At 34.7% G+C, this 16,341-nt stretch overlaps 1 protein-coding gene across 1 annotated transcript in view; it reads left to right on the forward strand.

Annotated features, from left to right (window-relative positions):
* Hdac9 (histone deacetylase 9) overlaps positions 1–10,096 on the forward strand; it is a 658,195-nt gene extending 648,099 nt beyond the window's left edge. Inside the window, exon 26 of the mRNA XM_076863228.2 lies at positions 10,042–10,096. Within this exon, the coding sequence (XP_076719343.1) occupies positions 10,042–10,081 (40 nt within the window). The 3' untranslated portion in view covers positions 10,082–10,096. The remainder of the gene's footprint in view (positions 1–10,041) is intronic.
* The last annotated feature ends 6,245 nt before the right edge of the window (positions 10,097–16,341 follow it).

Raw genomic sequence — 16,341 nt, forward strand, 5'->3', positions numbered from 1 at the left:
CTATCTTGTTCATACTTTTAAAAGTATAACAATAAACTGAAAAATCGTATGTATCATTTGCCTGAGCTTTGAATGGCTTGTCAGTACCTCTGAGGATATTAATGACTCCATTTTCCTCAATCCAGTGATTTAGATAGAAATACAAACCATGAGTAAGTACAAATTCATGTCTAATATACTTAGAAACATGAATTTGTCCAGATATCCCATTCATTGGGATTATGTCTCTAAGGCTTCCAGAAGTTAATATTGCACAAATTATGCAGGTTTCTGATTTTTCTCTATGCCATTATTTTGAGCACATGTTTACCTAAGTCGGCAAACATTCTAAAATAAATTTCATTTTTAATTTTCTCTTAGTGTCAATAAAGCCTTAGTTGAAAAGTTGAAATTTAGAAGTTCCTGGTGAAAGAGCAATCCGTTCTCTCTTGTCTTTCCTCCTCTTCCCAGAGCCATGATTCTATCTGTTTTTAGTGCCTAATATAGTTAGGTCTTTGGGTATGTATGAAATTGGACTTGGTATATCAGGGAATAAATTCAATGCCCCGTTGTGTATTTTAGCCATTCCATTCTAAATGCCTTGTAAAACAGCATTTATTTTGAAAAAATCAAATAGAGCCATTAATAAAATGAGATGTCTGATAAGTTTAGCTTCCCATCTCGACTTTGCTCTGTCCCTGTATTCCCATCCTCTTGCCACTGCAGAGGAAGACTGGAGCTCAACTCTAGAGTCAGCTTGCCTAGGCCTTCTACATTTAATAATTATGTACTCAAGGGCAAGTTACTTAATGTCTCTAAATTTTATTTTCTGTTTTTAAAATTAGAGGAAATTTTCACAGGGCTATGAAGATAAAATGAGAACACATTATAAGAACTTAACACTTGACACAAGGAATTCCTCAATTAAAGGCTGATTTTTATTATTATTCCTGTCATTTTCCTTTTTCCTCAATTTGCTGTTTTTTTCTTTCCCAAAGACACTATTCATGATATAGAGATCTATAATATAAGAACAGAGGTCGAATCTTTAGTTTAACTTGGTTAAATCAACAGTGTAGTCACTAAAAATAAGAGACCAATAAATAAGGACTAAATAATAAATTTATTAAATTAACTACTCTATGGTGAGCTAATCTAACTCAAAGACTTTTATAATGCATAACACATCGTAGATAATAAACATATTTATTGAATGAGTAAAAGCATCCATCAGAAGACAAAACATTGTTAAAATTGTAACAGCATTTCGTAATGCTACATGAGCTCTACTTATCTCAATGTTTACTATCTTTACAGGAAAACATGTTGTTATATTTTTGTGAGACTTCAAAATGTGTAATTTACTTTTTTGTGTAGTACAAATTGGCAATGTCCATTTTCAGAATATGTTAGCTAACTAGAATCCATACCATTCTAATGTCATACAGGTGGTTTGCCTGAGAAAACATACTAAGAGGGGCAGGTATTGCACAAAATATCTGTTTGAGTGGAAAAAGGATTGCATTCAAGGGCAGAGAAAGGAATGGAAGTGATACTAGTTGATTACAGGACCATCCTCCAACATGCAGCATGAGGAGAACATGTGAGAACACTGAGTTCATTCACTTTCAGACATACTCTGATTCTTTCTGTGTCAAAGTGCTAAGAGCAAGTTCACAAAGCTACTTCGCAGTTTTCAAAACATTCATCTACTTGGAGATTGTAATAATTCTCTACTGCTGCTGCAAAAAAAAAATTACTAAAAATGCAATAACTTAACACAAAAGTTCTGTAGGTTAGAAGTCTGACACGGGTCTCACTGGCTAAGTGAGGTGGTGGTGGACTGCAGTCCTTGCTGAAGTTTCTAGGGGAGACTTTTTTCCTTCACCTTTTCCAGCTTAAGGGGCTGCCTGCATCACTTGGCTCCTGACCTCCTTTCTCTATCCTCAAAGCTAGTAACTTCCATCTCTCTGACATTTCTTCTGTCATCATATCTATCTCTGACTATGGTGAGAAAAGGTTTCTGATTTTAAGGGCTTCTGTGATTAGACTGGACTCATCAGGGAAAAATAGGATCATTTCCTGACCTCAAGGTCCATAACCTCGACCACATCTACCAAGTCAGTTTTGCCATATGCAAGATAGCATATTCACAGGTTCCAAAGATTAAGACATGGATATGAGAGTTTTATTCCTACAACAGAATCAAGTATGAAAAACAGGAAGAACATGTTACTTGACAATCAGGTATAAGTTATTTGATCAGATATAGTATACATTACTTGATAAGATTGAGATAATATCCTTCACGATGAAAGAAGACTTAACTTAGACTAAGGACCAAGGAACAAATCACCGAATCAGTGACAATTGAGACAAGGTGGAAGGATATGTAGGATTTTACCTAGAAAATAAAATGACAGGCATCCAAAGAGATGATAACTTGAGCATATAATCAATTTTGTTTGTATCTCTCAGTCCAAACTGTATCTCACAGTCCTTGATCTTTCATCTAAACACTTACTTTACTTTCCTTACTTGTTCACATATCCATATGTGTCGTTTCTATTCTAGTTTCTATAATCAGGAAGCTCTGTAAAAGAGAGAAAGAGAGAGAGAGAGAGAGAGAGAGAGAGAGAGAGAGAGAGAAAAGCAAATCTGGTTGTGCTTCTGTTTGAAACTCTTCTATGCCCTTCCATTTCTATAAGCATAAAGACTGTCATCTTAACAGGATTCATAAGCTCTGTGTGCTTACCCTCATGTGTATTCCAGGTCTCATCCATAACATTTCTCCTCTCTATTTTGTGGTCTATATTCCAACCACAATGACTTTTTTTATAAACTAAGGCACATAGAATAATATGCACAGACCCTAAGACTGTTACCTACACCACATGTAAACACCTCCCAAAGCAAGAAGGAGAACATTTTCACCACCTCAGAACGTTCCCAGCAGTAACTACCTTTTAACACCATCCAGTTTTGCCTGTTCTTTAATTTCATTTAAATGAAATTATGCACTTCATACTGATTTTTAATCTGGCTTCCTTTACTCCACTAAACATAATATTTTTGACATCCATTCATTTCACCGACAGTTAGTAGTTTATTCATTTGCAGTGCTGTTCATTATGCCAGTGCATTAACATATCCTAATTTGTTTATCCACTTATCTGCAAGTGGATGTTTGGCTTGTTTCCAATTTGGGGCTATTATGGATAAATCTGCTCTGGATTATTTTTCATCATTGTAGTGTAAAACACATAAATCTTACCACTTAAAAAGAGTTATTTGTAAGTGTGCAGTTTGGTGGTGTTAATGAGAGGCACACTGTCGTGCAAGAGCTCTCTAGAATTTCATCTTGCAAAACTGAAATTCTGTAGCCATTGAACAACTGCTGTCCCTTTTCACTCACCTCAGCCCCTGGCAACTGCCATGGGGCTTCTAAATACCTCGTGTAAGCTAAAACATGGGTATTGGTCTTTTTGTGATTGGCTTCCTTCTTTTATCCAAGCTTCCTCAAGGTTCATTTATGTTGTAGCATATGACAAGATTTCCTTCTTTTTAAGTCTAAATAATATTCTTGTGTATGTGTCTGCCATATTTTTTTCCATTCATCTGTCAATTACCATATTGTGAATAATGCTGCAATAAGCACAAGTATACAAATATATCTTCAAAACTCTATTTTTAGCTCTTTTGGATATATACTCAAAAGTTGGAATTTTGGCTCACATGGTAACTTTGTTTTTAATTTTGAGAATCCTAAATCTCTATAATTTTTTATACAAACCGTGTGTGTGCACATGTGTGTGTGTGTGCGCGCACGTGTGTGTGTGTTTACATATGTAAACAGCATCTGTTTTCTTGGACGTATAGGTAAGTGTGAATTACTACGTTATAAGGAAGTCATATGTTTTACCTCATAAGAAACTTTCAAACTGCTTTATAAAATGGACATACCATTTTTTTATTCTCACTAGCAATGAATGACAGTTCTTCTAAATGTGGTATAATCAGTCTTTACTATTTCAGCCTTTCCTGTGGGGGTGAGGAAATGAGATCTCACTTCAGTTTTCTCCTAAAAACCATACTCTTGTCCATATTGAGGTTTTCTTGGTGCACACCTTCTGCTGTGTTTGGAATACATATCTTGTCCTTTCCCTCGTATCACCAACTCTATAATGAGCTCTTCATTCTTTTAACTTAGCTGTTAGATCTCAAACCAAACAGCATTGACTGACTGATCAGGGAACACATGCACTGAACACTAACTGCAAAATTAAATTGGTCACCCTTTTTCATGCTTCCTCTATATCTTTGCATTATTCCATATGATATAAATGAAAATTATCTAATAAATATCTGATTAGTATGTTTTCTTGTATAAGTTTCTTATAAATAAACGCCCCTTTTGCTTACCATTATATCTCCAAAAACAGTATAAAACCCATTATGTGTACTTAAAAATTGTTTTTAGTGATAAAAGAGTAGAGATCCAGAGACATTTGAGAGAGTATGTAAGTACAGTCCTTAGGAAAAGGAATCTTGTTCTTTTCTAAGTTGGCAGGCTGGGAAGAAAAAAATGGGTACAGAAGGCTTGGGAGGATGTTTAGTTATTACCAAAGGAATATGGGTTGCATCCTCTTTTTAGTAGTAAGATACCAAAACATGAGACAGACAGCATAGGAATATGTATCTAAAAGACAACAGTATAGAATAGGGGCTAGCATAATACTAAAGAGATGGTCGAGAAATTCTTATGACAATTGTGATAAGTAAGCTAAATAATGATGGGAGAAGAAATGTAGAGAAAGGAAGCATATTGTAGGTAAATTTCTGAAGAATCATGCACAAATGGCAATTCATGAAGGGAGAAAAAGAAAGCCAAAGTAGTATTCTTGGGCTGGGGTTATAGTTCAGTGGTAGAACACTTGCCTAGCACATGTAAGGCCCTTGGATGGATACCTAGCACCACACAGAAAAAAAGAAGTAGCCATTAGATGAGAGAGAAAAAGAAAGACTTGGGTTAAGGTGAACATACATTGTAGAATTAAGAAGTGGAAAAATAAATAAAATGAACTAATAAGGCAAGTTAGGACTGGATAATGGGAACTATTAGAAAATTTATGACTACTCACCACAAAAACTTGCAGCCAACCATATGGTAGTATTGTTGTGTGTGTGTGTGCGTGTGTGTGCGCGCGTGCATGTGTGTTTGTTTGTGTGTATTGGCTCTCATTTTGTTTTTGATTCCTGCATGCCTTTGTGATATGATCCTTCTATACATTTTCAGATCCACATTCAGGTGTGGAATTGTGGTTTAAACTAAGAATAATTTGGGAAATTCTATCCTTTGCTAAAATTCTTGTTCTATTCTTGATTTATATTACTTCTGAGGAGCTATAAAATCATCCCAACATATGTTTATGAACATTTCATAAAGTTTTTATGGAATGTCTACTACGTATATAAAATGGTTAGAGCAGAGAGACAAAAAAGAAAAGTGAAATGAGAGAAATGAGAGAAAGAACATAAAATATAATTCATAAAGCACATAAGGACAAAACAGTACAGTATAAAATTAGTTCATGAACACTGAAAGAGCAAATTAAAGAAACCTGCAGGAAAGACACATATCATCGCACATACTTATGAGAGTCCTTTGATTCTCTTTTTATTCTGCATTGTGTGGTTTGCTGGAAGACGAGTCCTTTAAAGAGATGCCCAAATTCATTAGTAATCAAAGAAATGCAAATTTGAAAAAGTATTATTTTATATACATTAGATGGTAAACAGAAGATAAGGTCAATGTAGAGTCACTGGAGTTCCCGTACAATAGGAAGTTCACTACAGCTCTGTTCATGATGGTACAGTGTTAGTCAAGCCCTGTGTCCATTTTGGGGAAAATGAGTAGTTAAAATGGATTCATTTTAGTTAAAATAGTTAAGCAGGGATTCAATAAGGATAGATATTTTTGTCTGCTTTGTTCACTGCTGTCTTCCCAGTGCCTGAAAGAGGTCCAGGGCAAAGAGTGAACACTCTATGTCTATTTCTAGAGTCGATGGAAAGAGTTGGGGGCAATGGCACACACCTGTGATCCCAGCTATTCAGGGGGCTGAGGCAGGAAGATCACAAGTTTGAGGCTAGCCTGGGTAGGTTAGCAAGAACCCTGTCTCAAAATAGAATTAAAAGTGTTAGGGATGTAGACCAGAGGCAGAGCACTCCTCCTGGGTTCAATCTGCAATACTTTAGGTAAGCAAGAGAGAGAGAAATCGGTAGACCAGTAGTCTGGGTAGTGCTAGCATTGCAGTTGTGGGGCTGTGAAACCTTCCCAGATATAGGAAGATGAACTATGGCAGTATGCTAGGTAACAGTTTAACACCATTTAGTGTACAATAAGACATTTGACCCAGTAATCTTGCTCTTGGAAATGTATACCAAGATATTCTTATCTGGAGTCATTGTAGTTCATGTACTAGGAGACTGACCACAGCTTTATTCATGATGGCTATAGTGTTAGAGTCAAGCCCTATGTCCAATACTGTGAGAATGAATAGTTAAAATATGAATGCAAACCACTGGGATGCCATGTAGTAGTTAGTGGCTAAGATTAAATAAATATGAATGATGCATCTAACAAATACAGTATTGAGTAAATTAAGAAACAGAAATGATGCATGTGTGTATAGAAATGAAATTTACATAAAGTAAAAAGATATGCCATTAAACAATAATATATAGCTTTAAAGAACACAATTTATGCAACAAGCATCAGACTGCTTGTCTTTGAGGAGGAAAATAAAATGCACGGATTAAAATAAATAAACATAATAAGAGAACATATGTCCTACCAAATAACAATCTTAGTATGGATTAACAAATATTTTTTTTAAATCATAGAAAATAAAATATCAATTTAAGGGAAAATATAGGAATTTAATTTTATGCTTTATCTTTCTATCCTTATCTTTCCTTCCTGCTTTTACCTTTGTAAACTAACTTAATCTATGATTGCTGGACTGAATGGATCTTTCCCTTTATTGTATAATAATAATCTTTTGCTCTTCATTGATAGAGAACTGTCTGTGTTCCCTGTGAGGCTGGCTTGTAGTAGTAGAAGTTTTATTTTTCAATTAGTTAAACTGTTGTACTAAAATTTATCTTTGGTGGGTTTACTTTACAGCTATCTCTGAGCTTACTGTCTCTACCTCCCTGCTTGTAAGAGAACTTAAGTTCAAAGATGTAGAAATTGCATGTCTTCCCTTCCTCCATCCTTTTCCATGACTGTGTTTTTATTAATCAAGGTAAACTGAGCATAGCTCTATGGATAAGTAAAGTGGGAAGCCCCCACATTTCCAGAGCATTGCTTCTCACTTTTCCCCCCAAAACAGCCATTAAAAAGACAGATCCTTCACTAACTCACTTTCCTCCTGTTTCTTTAAAAACATGAAAACATAGGAAATATTTATGTAGAGACAAGTAGTAAGAAAAGATCATTCCCCTTGCACTGAGAGCAATGAATAAAAGACAGGCGATTCTACAATTTTTTTGCAACGGGAGATACATGTAATGCAATTATTTTGTAATTGTTTAACATTGTATGATCCATTAGCATGCTCTTTCATTAACTTATTGGATTCCCACACCCTTAAGGGTAAGTCAGGGGTTATTATTTCCATTTTGAAGAGAAAATAGATAATCTAAAGACACTGACTCTTGCTCAAAGTCAAATTGTAGAAAGTGACAGAGCTGGAACTTGAAGATAGATCATCTACCCTTATATACGAGCTATTTTCCAACGTGCTATGTATAAATGCATCTAGCTGCAAGACATGAAAGAGTTGGTCAGTTGTGTGGATGTGATTCGGTAAAAGGTGTGCAACAGTAAATGGACTACCTTCAATACAGAAGTTAGTAGGAAATCATTTTAAAGGGAGGTTAGGGACAAAGAAATATCTGATTAGAAGGGTTTTCTACTTGCAAGTCTCTGTGTTCCAACAGAAGAGGCTCAGTTTTCACCAGTGAGTGACAAAAATTGTAGACACCCTGCCCGCATCCTCAAAAACAAGGTTGGACCTGTGGGGAATGCACAGATTCTGCACCAGAAAGAAAGATCCTTCACGTGGGTGACCCTTGGGATATTTCCTGCATCCCATTCTCTGTAGAATTCCAAGTCCTGTATGTGGGGAAAAAAATTATCTCACTGTGGCTTTGGTTAGATTTAGGACAATTCAGTTTGCATTAGAGTATTCAGTTTGAGTATTCTACAAGTTCTTTGTCCACATATTCTCAGATGTAAATAAATTTGTATATTTACACATAAATTTGTTTCAAAATTTAAATGTTTTCCTAAATGTTAAATTTTTCTTCTTGGAGTGCTGATCAGTTTAGATAGAAAGGATTTTAATTAAGTATGACTCATTTAGCTAGCTTTAATCTTGGTATAAGTGTTTATACCAAGTCTAAACACTTTCTCACAGCCTCTGTATCCTGAACATTCTTGGACAGGGTATAACTTCCTCAGAAATGACTTTTTTCTTTTTTTTTTTTTAAGTACTCTTCACGGACTATTTTAGAACTTTTTTTCTATTTGCTAACATTAAATGATGAATATCTTTTGCTTCTCATTCTTTAAAGGATGTGTTAAAATCTTTTTTATTACCACTCCATGGATAATATCTTACTTTCATTGTTTTAAATATATAATAAAAAATGCTCAGCTAAAATAGCAACTGCTTTATTTAAAGATGCATTGAAATCATGGCACTTTTTCTTTATAAATCTGAAAAATAACATGGCTAACTAGTTCATTTGTCTTCATAAACAGCTGTGTTTCAAACATAGCATTTTTTCCTAATATGAAAGTGATTCATTATACAACATTGGCAAGAAGATAAACACTATGAAAAGAAAATGAAAACCGCGTACCTATTCTCCCACCAGCTAGAAAGAACCAACATACAAATAGTGAGTTCCCCTCTGGTAGCACAGGCATGACACTATGTGTCATGTATCTGTGTGTCACTCTACTCGATTTAATGCAAATTGTAGATGATGAAGAGATGAATCCATACATCAAATAACTAATGTCTCATAACGTTTGTTATTTACATCCTTCTTTATTTCTTATTTTTTTTAGCCTTCACTAATACCATAAGGAACATCTTTTCCCTCTGATTTATGTCTGAAACCATAGCTTCACAGAAGTGTAGTTACAACATTAGTAATTGCAACATTTGCAAATTACAGAGCTCAGACTCAAACTCAATTCTCCCCGCATCTCAAATCCCAGTAATCCAACTTCCCCGACAATCCAACTACCTCATGTATTTGGATTCCTGCTACAATTTGTTCTTTTGACTAAATTAAAAATCATTCTAAAAGTTTGCCTTTAAACACCCTCAAAGTGTTACTAAATTAAGGCTAAATCTGAAGTATAAATTTTCAAGCAATTAGTTTTGGTTTTGCCCGAGCAGAACACCCCACAGATGATGCCGAATAAAAACTATTTACACACTACCATAGAGCATTTCTTATAAAATGTTGGTTCTGTAGCAGCGATTTGCTAATCAAATTCAGAATTTGATTTGAAATGCCTCCGGCAGGCAGCCAACCCAGTTATGAAAGAACAGAAGCAAAAACCAGAGCCCTGGTGAGTCTCCTTCGGAAGCTAGCTAGATCCTTAGCTCTCATTAGCAAACTGGTTCCATAGGAAATCACTGCAATTGCTCCTAAAATAAAATATTGTAGTTAATTTTTGCAATAAATTATTGGACTGTACTAGACACAAAACATGTACATTTTGGAATCTAGAGTTATAAAATATTCTGACATGTTTTAATATAAACAGGAACATTTCCAATGATTGCTTGGATCCAAAATGTTTTTCCACTTGACATTTGTTTATACTTCCTAGGAAAGAAACTCTATTTATGGATAACTGAATAACACAAATAAACATCAGAGAGAGCTGAAAAATCAGCTTTGATTATGCATGAAAATCTACAATGTCATTGTGTACTCTTATGCCGTATTCTGATTGCCTGTTTATTTTTACAGAACTGCTGGTGAGCCCATGGAAGAGGAGCCAGCCTTGTGAAGTGCCAAGTCTCCCCCAATATTTCCTGTGTGTGACATCATTGTGTATGCCCCCACCCCAGCACCCTCAGACATGTCTTGTCTGCTGCCTGGGTGGCACAGATTCGATAGAACATAAACACTGGGCACAAAATTCTGAACAGCAGCTTCACTTGTTCTTTGGATGGACTTGAAAGGGCATTAAAGATTCCTGAAACGTAACTGCTGTGATTCTAAAGTTACAGTAAACCACGATTGGAAGAAACTGCTTCCAGCGCGCTTTTATTACGCTGGGTGACCCACTCCCAGACAAAGTATGAACTAGAAACATCCATTACCATATTAGATATTGTTAATTTCAGAAGCTGTAACAGTCAGTGAAATTTAGGGCAAAAACCTGAAACATACTCATTCCTAACATTCTCATCAGTTTTTTTATTGGGTAAATTTTGTCAGTCTTAAATTGTTTCCAGGATTTGCTTTCAGCCTTGAACGGGTAGCAATTCCAGACAGATCGCCGTGGTTCTTTTTTTTTTAGTTTTGTTTTTGTGTTTTGCCTTCATTTTAACACATGGTTCAACTCTTCCTAGCAAGAGTTCAAGATAGAGGACCTGGGGGTGAGGCTTTTCTCAGTGGAATCAACCACGCTGTATCTCAAAGTCCACATGCCAAAGGAAACTCACATATGTATGTAATGGTGCAATATTTTATGTCTTTTTTTTTTTTTTTTTTTTGAGGAAAATTACCCTACTTCCCTAGCATCCCTCTCCTGGTTCTCAGGCAGGGACGATTTGCAATTTTATAGAGGGTGAGGTCTCCCTCCCCGCATACCTTCCTTGTCTTGATGACAGTGGTTCTAAAGGTATGTTCCCTTGAAGATTTGCAGTCTTTGAAAAAAAGCACATGACTTTTCAAAGATGGTCTTAATTTGTTCCAAAGCTATCAAGAATTTATTCTCTCACCTTTCCTTTTCTGCCCTCCATTGCTTCATCTTTTTCTTTTTTTCCCCCTTACTTTTTATCCTTCCTTCTTTTAGAAATACTGGCAATTACTCATAATCTCCTGTATTCCTCAGGGGCTTTGAGTTTTTCCATTTATTTTGTTTACTTTTCAGATTAACACCGTTGCATTATCTGATTGTGTTCTTTTAGCTTTGAGACTGTTGAAGCAAGATGACTTAAACAATGTCACTGAATGTTCTAGATTTGGAAATGTGTTAATGAAGGCACTGTTAATGAAGGAACTGAGTTAACCTAGAAGCTGTGCCTTTGTGTGAAAACAAACACAAAATTTAACCTTTGCACATGTTGCCTTAGTTGCAAAGGTTTAAAACAAAGGACATTTATTTCTGAGATTCAAAGAAATTTACTAAATATAAATAAGCAGGTTATCCCTACCTCTGAAAATTCTATTTCAATGTGTAACTCAAACACCTAAGGACACCAAGGTAGAACACCTTGCATATTTAATACCTGACAATACTTTCAAAAGAGTCGATGTTTCTTTTTACATATTTTCCTAACTCAACGGATATATTAAAGCCATAAGTGAAGATTGTCATGCTTTTATTCAGAAATCTGAAAGAAACCTTAATTAAAACAAGGTTTTAGGAAAGGCCATGATATGAAAGATATGGAACAATATGGTTTTAGTTAGAGAGGACTCTAACCTGTAAATCAAAGATGAAAGATTTCACTCAAGTAGAATTATATAACTCTCTTTTGTTATACAGTCAGACCATATTTTCATGCATTTGGTTTTTTTAGGATTACCATTTTAATTTTAAAGACTTTTATTACATATACAAAAATGGCTCAATACTTGGTTTAACATCTTAGAAATTTGAGCTACCCTTTGAAACAGGAAATCTGAAATGGAATGTAACTTAGTATTAGGTAGAAATGACTTTCATTGCATAAGGGTTAGGTCAATCAACTCATAAGAGCAATGAATTTCTTGTAAATTTCATTTTCTTGATATTTTCAGAGAAATTTATCCCAATTATATTTGCTAGCTCTTATTAATGTGTAGTAGTTTCTTGAAGAAATTAAAGAAAACCAAACAGGGAAGCCAAAGGCTTAAAAAAGAAACCTTTTCCCTTAAAAAAGAAAACAAACAAACAAAACCACCATTTATATCACATTTTAATTAGAAACATAATTGTGAAGTTTTAAAAGCAACTTTGTAATTATAAATCCCCCATTATTACCCCTCAGTCCTCCCAAATATTATTATTTTTAGATGTTGGAATAGAAATTCAAACAGTGTAGCACATTCATACTAATTTACTGATGTTTCTTTCCTCCAACAAGATAGCCACGTACTTCTGCTGAGCCACCAATTTGATAAAGACAACTCACTAGGACATGGCCGTGGTCGCTGAGATTTAAAACATGACACATTGAGTTAATCACACATCCTTCCAGGTGACACTGTGCCCAGTTGGTTGCAGTTAGAATCATTAGGATACCGGGATAAACTGTGGAGAAGATTAATCACAGCTGAATGCAGTTGTAAGAACAGAGCGCCAGTGCTTTTTGATTATACTATTACAAGATGGACCGTAGCCCTGAGGAACAGAATGGAGCCTTTTGAGAATATCAACCTTTTTGTTTGAAATAAACCAGCAGTTTTTGAACAGGCACTTCACTTGCTCTAGTTTTCTTCACTTACCCATTTAATTTTTATAGTTTTCTTCACTTAGACATTTAATTTTTATCATTCACAATGGCTCCCAATGACAGGGTGTTGAAAGAGTGGCGCCCTGAGCATTACCAATTATCCTGGTCCATATTTTGAATGATAATCATATTCTTTCAAGTCCTATGACCTCTCATACATAGTAAATAAAATAATAATTTAGGGGAAATTTACTAGTAAACAATGCTATGAGTTTAATGAGATTTCATAATAGATACAGAAAGAAAACAAGAAAATCAATTTTCTCAATCATATAGCATAATTTGGAGTGGTATGTTAAACTGATAAATAGTTTTATTCAAGTAGTGGGCAAACTGAATCTCTATTGAAAACAGGAGTTATCATTTAGTTAATGAGAATATTTAAAATGAAATATTTTTAAATATTTTAACAGATTTACATATCAATAATGGAGACAGAAGTCAGCTTTTGGAGAAAACATATTTATTTTAAAAACAAACTTCTACAATTTGCATTTCCTATTTCCTAGGAACATAATTTTGCCTTTGGTTTGGAATATAACCCTATGAGATATGCTCACGCATCACTGACAACATGGTAGCCTTGGAAAACAGTGCTTCTTCTCCCACAAAGACTTCAGAAAACACGGGACTAGTGTCTCCTGATAGCTCAGTCCTGTTTTATTTCTGGAGATCAATCAAAAAGCCTTGTGGATTTTCTGGGTTTCTTTATAGACTCCATATGAAAGTAAAATAGAAGGATCATGTGGAAAGTCTCTTGGGTGAAAATTCCTCTTTAATAAGCAAATATATGTTTATATGCCCAGCATTTATGTTTAGGACAATTTATTTAAATATTTTTTACTATTTATCTTCTGAAAATTTACTCTCAATTTTTCTCACTGGAGATAAGTATTACAATCTAACAGCCCCAGAAGAAACAAAGCAGATTTTCTGTGTTAAAAGAGATTTATTCTGAGCTTGACATAACCATTCGGTCAGAGTCTGACATTGTCATTCCTAGTGGTATCTATCCTTACATACTTTTCCCGCTTTAGGAATGAATTCACTTGCCTGCTGAAAAAATAAGAATTGGGTGGGGAGAAGTAGGGAACAACACATCTGTTAGACCATTTCCATAAAGGGAACATTTTCACCTCCAAAAGAAATGAAAACCAGAAGACCTATCCTAAGAGGTGAAGGCATTTTATTGCTGTCTTCAAAACTGATCTTCTTCATGGTCATGATCACCATCAAATTTCTTGTGTTCCCAAAGGACACAATTATATTTGGTCTTCACTATTTCGTACTACTTACTTCCTTTTAATAGAAATATTGTTAATTATTTTATCACCTTAATCAACACCATCACTAAAATATATAAGTGCCTATTTACAATTTCTATTGAAAATCATAGACCTGGCCTCCTAACCAGAACAGCTTGCTTTGATCCATCAAATGTTGCATGAAGCAGAGCATGATTTTCACATGGCCAGAGGACAACCACTTCAATGAACACAGTATACACACACAACACTGTAGAACTCGGTTTCCCCAAACCAACTGCAGTTCATTTTACCTATGATATTCATGGCTGGTTTTATATAATGCATTAAGCAACAACTAAGTTATCAATATGTTGGAAATAGGTTAAACAAACATTAGAATATTGATCTGGGGCTGCTTGGAGTTGATCCCTGTGACAGAGTATTAGAGTTATAACAATTTTTCAAAGCATCTTAATTCTCAAACTGGAACAGTTAACAAATACACAGTGAATTCACTCTACAGTGCCAATCTTTTTGACCAATACTTTACTTTCTTCCTTTCTCTGTTCTCCTGCTTTCCTGCCAGAACCAAATTGCCGAGTCTAAACAATCAGAATAATTTCTGAAATCTCTACTTTGTGTTTTCTAAGCAGAAACACCCTTGACAGCTTCTTTTCCAAGACTCCACAGGACATGCTTTTCTTCATGCCATTATATGTAAAAATTAAGCTAGTCATCTTTATCATTCTTTTTTATCTCTTCCTTTTCCAGAACCACTTTTTGTTTTTTCAAAATAGGATAAATAAAATTACTGTGTTTGGGTCTGTAGTTTGGGACTTGGCACTTTATTTAATTAATTCAGAATTTGCTTTTTGCTTCAAAGATAGTTTTCTACCATTCTTACTACTATCCAATTATGTTGTGCTGTTATTACATCCAAGTAGTACATACAATTTCCTTGCCCTTTGGAAGATGTCTTTGTGAGACAAACCCACGTGCATAAACTTCCACCTGAAGAAAAACATGGCAAAAGAAGCAGTTTTAAATCAGTATATCTTGGAAGTAAAAGAATGCCAGATTCTTAAATGAAGATTGGAGTTCTTTTATTTTCTTGTTTGGGCCTTAGGCAAGTTACAACATCCAATAGAATAAGGAGAGGAAAATGTTTTCTGGGACATTGTGGTCATATCATTTAGCCTTCATTGTGGTGCCCTTTCTTGAAGATGGCATTTTGTAATAATTGATAGAATGATTGCAGCAATATCTGCCTATTGGTCTTATTAACTTAAAATTGAATAGAAATGGAATTTTAAAAAACTCTATAAAGAATTCTTATTCTATAATCTGTGGAGTTGACTGCAGATAAAAATCTCCATCTGCTTTTCCTAAATTGTGAGATTCTCAAACTCTTTCTGGATCGTTGATGTCAGAATCTATCTACAGGACAGCTAAAGGAAATTGCCTTTTCAGTAGTTGCTGGGGAAAACCAGCATACTGTAAAACATGAGTAGCCATTTTGTAGGTTAGAGATTTGACAGTTTATGTCATTAGAAAGCAAATATCCTGATATTTTGAAATCAGGTGGGCAGGTCAGGCAGGAAACCAATATTTATTAGTTTTGTGATTAAACACTCTAGACCAGGCTTACTGATCTATGTGCCAATAATCTGGAGTTTCTGGCTTAGTGTAAAATTAAAGTGTCTTTTCTATTGTGGTCTGATATCTGTCTTTGTAATAAGATCAGTTTGTTGTCCTCTGTATGCCAGTGGTTTTGCCCTTAATTTTTTTTTGGCTAGCATTCACCAAGATCTGACATTCAGAGCTGCTGAGAAAAATATATGTTGCCAAACTTCTTTTCTTAAAATTGTGCTGCCAGTGGTGTTTTTCCAGATGTGCAAAATAATTATCTAATTAAGGATTAATACCTAATAACAATACTATTGTTGAACATGCTCATGGAATGTTCACCTTCTTTCTGATTCCTTTTTTTTTTTTTGTATTTGAAAACACAGTTGTGTGTTCCAAATTATTGATGTTGTTAGTGTCACAATTCTTCTTCTTCAAAAAATGAAATATGCCCTATTGTCTTGTGTTTTCTACTGAATTAGATTTTCCTCTAGTCCTATGTGAATAAAAGCTATTTGAAATAAAACTGTTCTTATTTTTCTACATCCTAGATGACTACCATTAGATTCTGCATATCAGAAATTTGAAAAATATATGTTGAATAAATAAAATATTAATTATGACTTATCTTGACATATACTGTTCCACTTTCTAAAAATGAAGATTGACTTGCAAATAAATCTTCCTTATAATGAAATGAGAGCTCACAAAAAAAAAAAAAAGAAAGA

This window comes from Callospermophilus lateralis, chromosome 1 (genome assembly GCF_048772815.1).
Source record: "Callospermophilus lateralis isolate mCalLat2 chromosome 1, mCalLat2.hap1, whole genome shotgun sequence".
Taxonomy (NCBI): Eukaryota; Metazoa; Chordata; class Mammalia; order Rodentia; family Sciuridae; genus Callospermophilus; species Callospermophilus lateralis.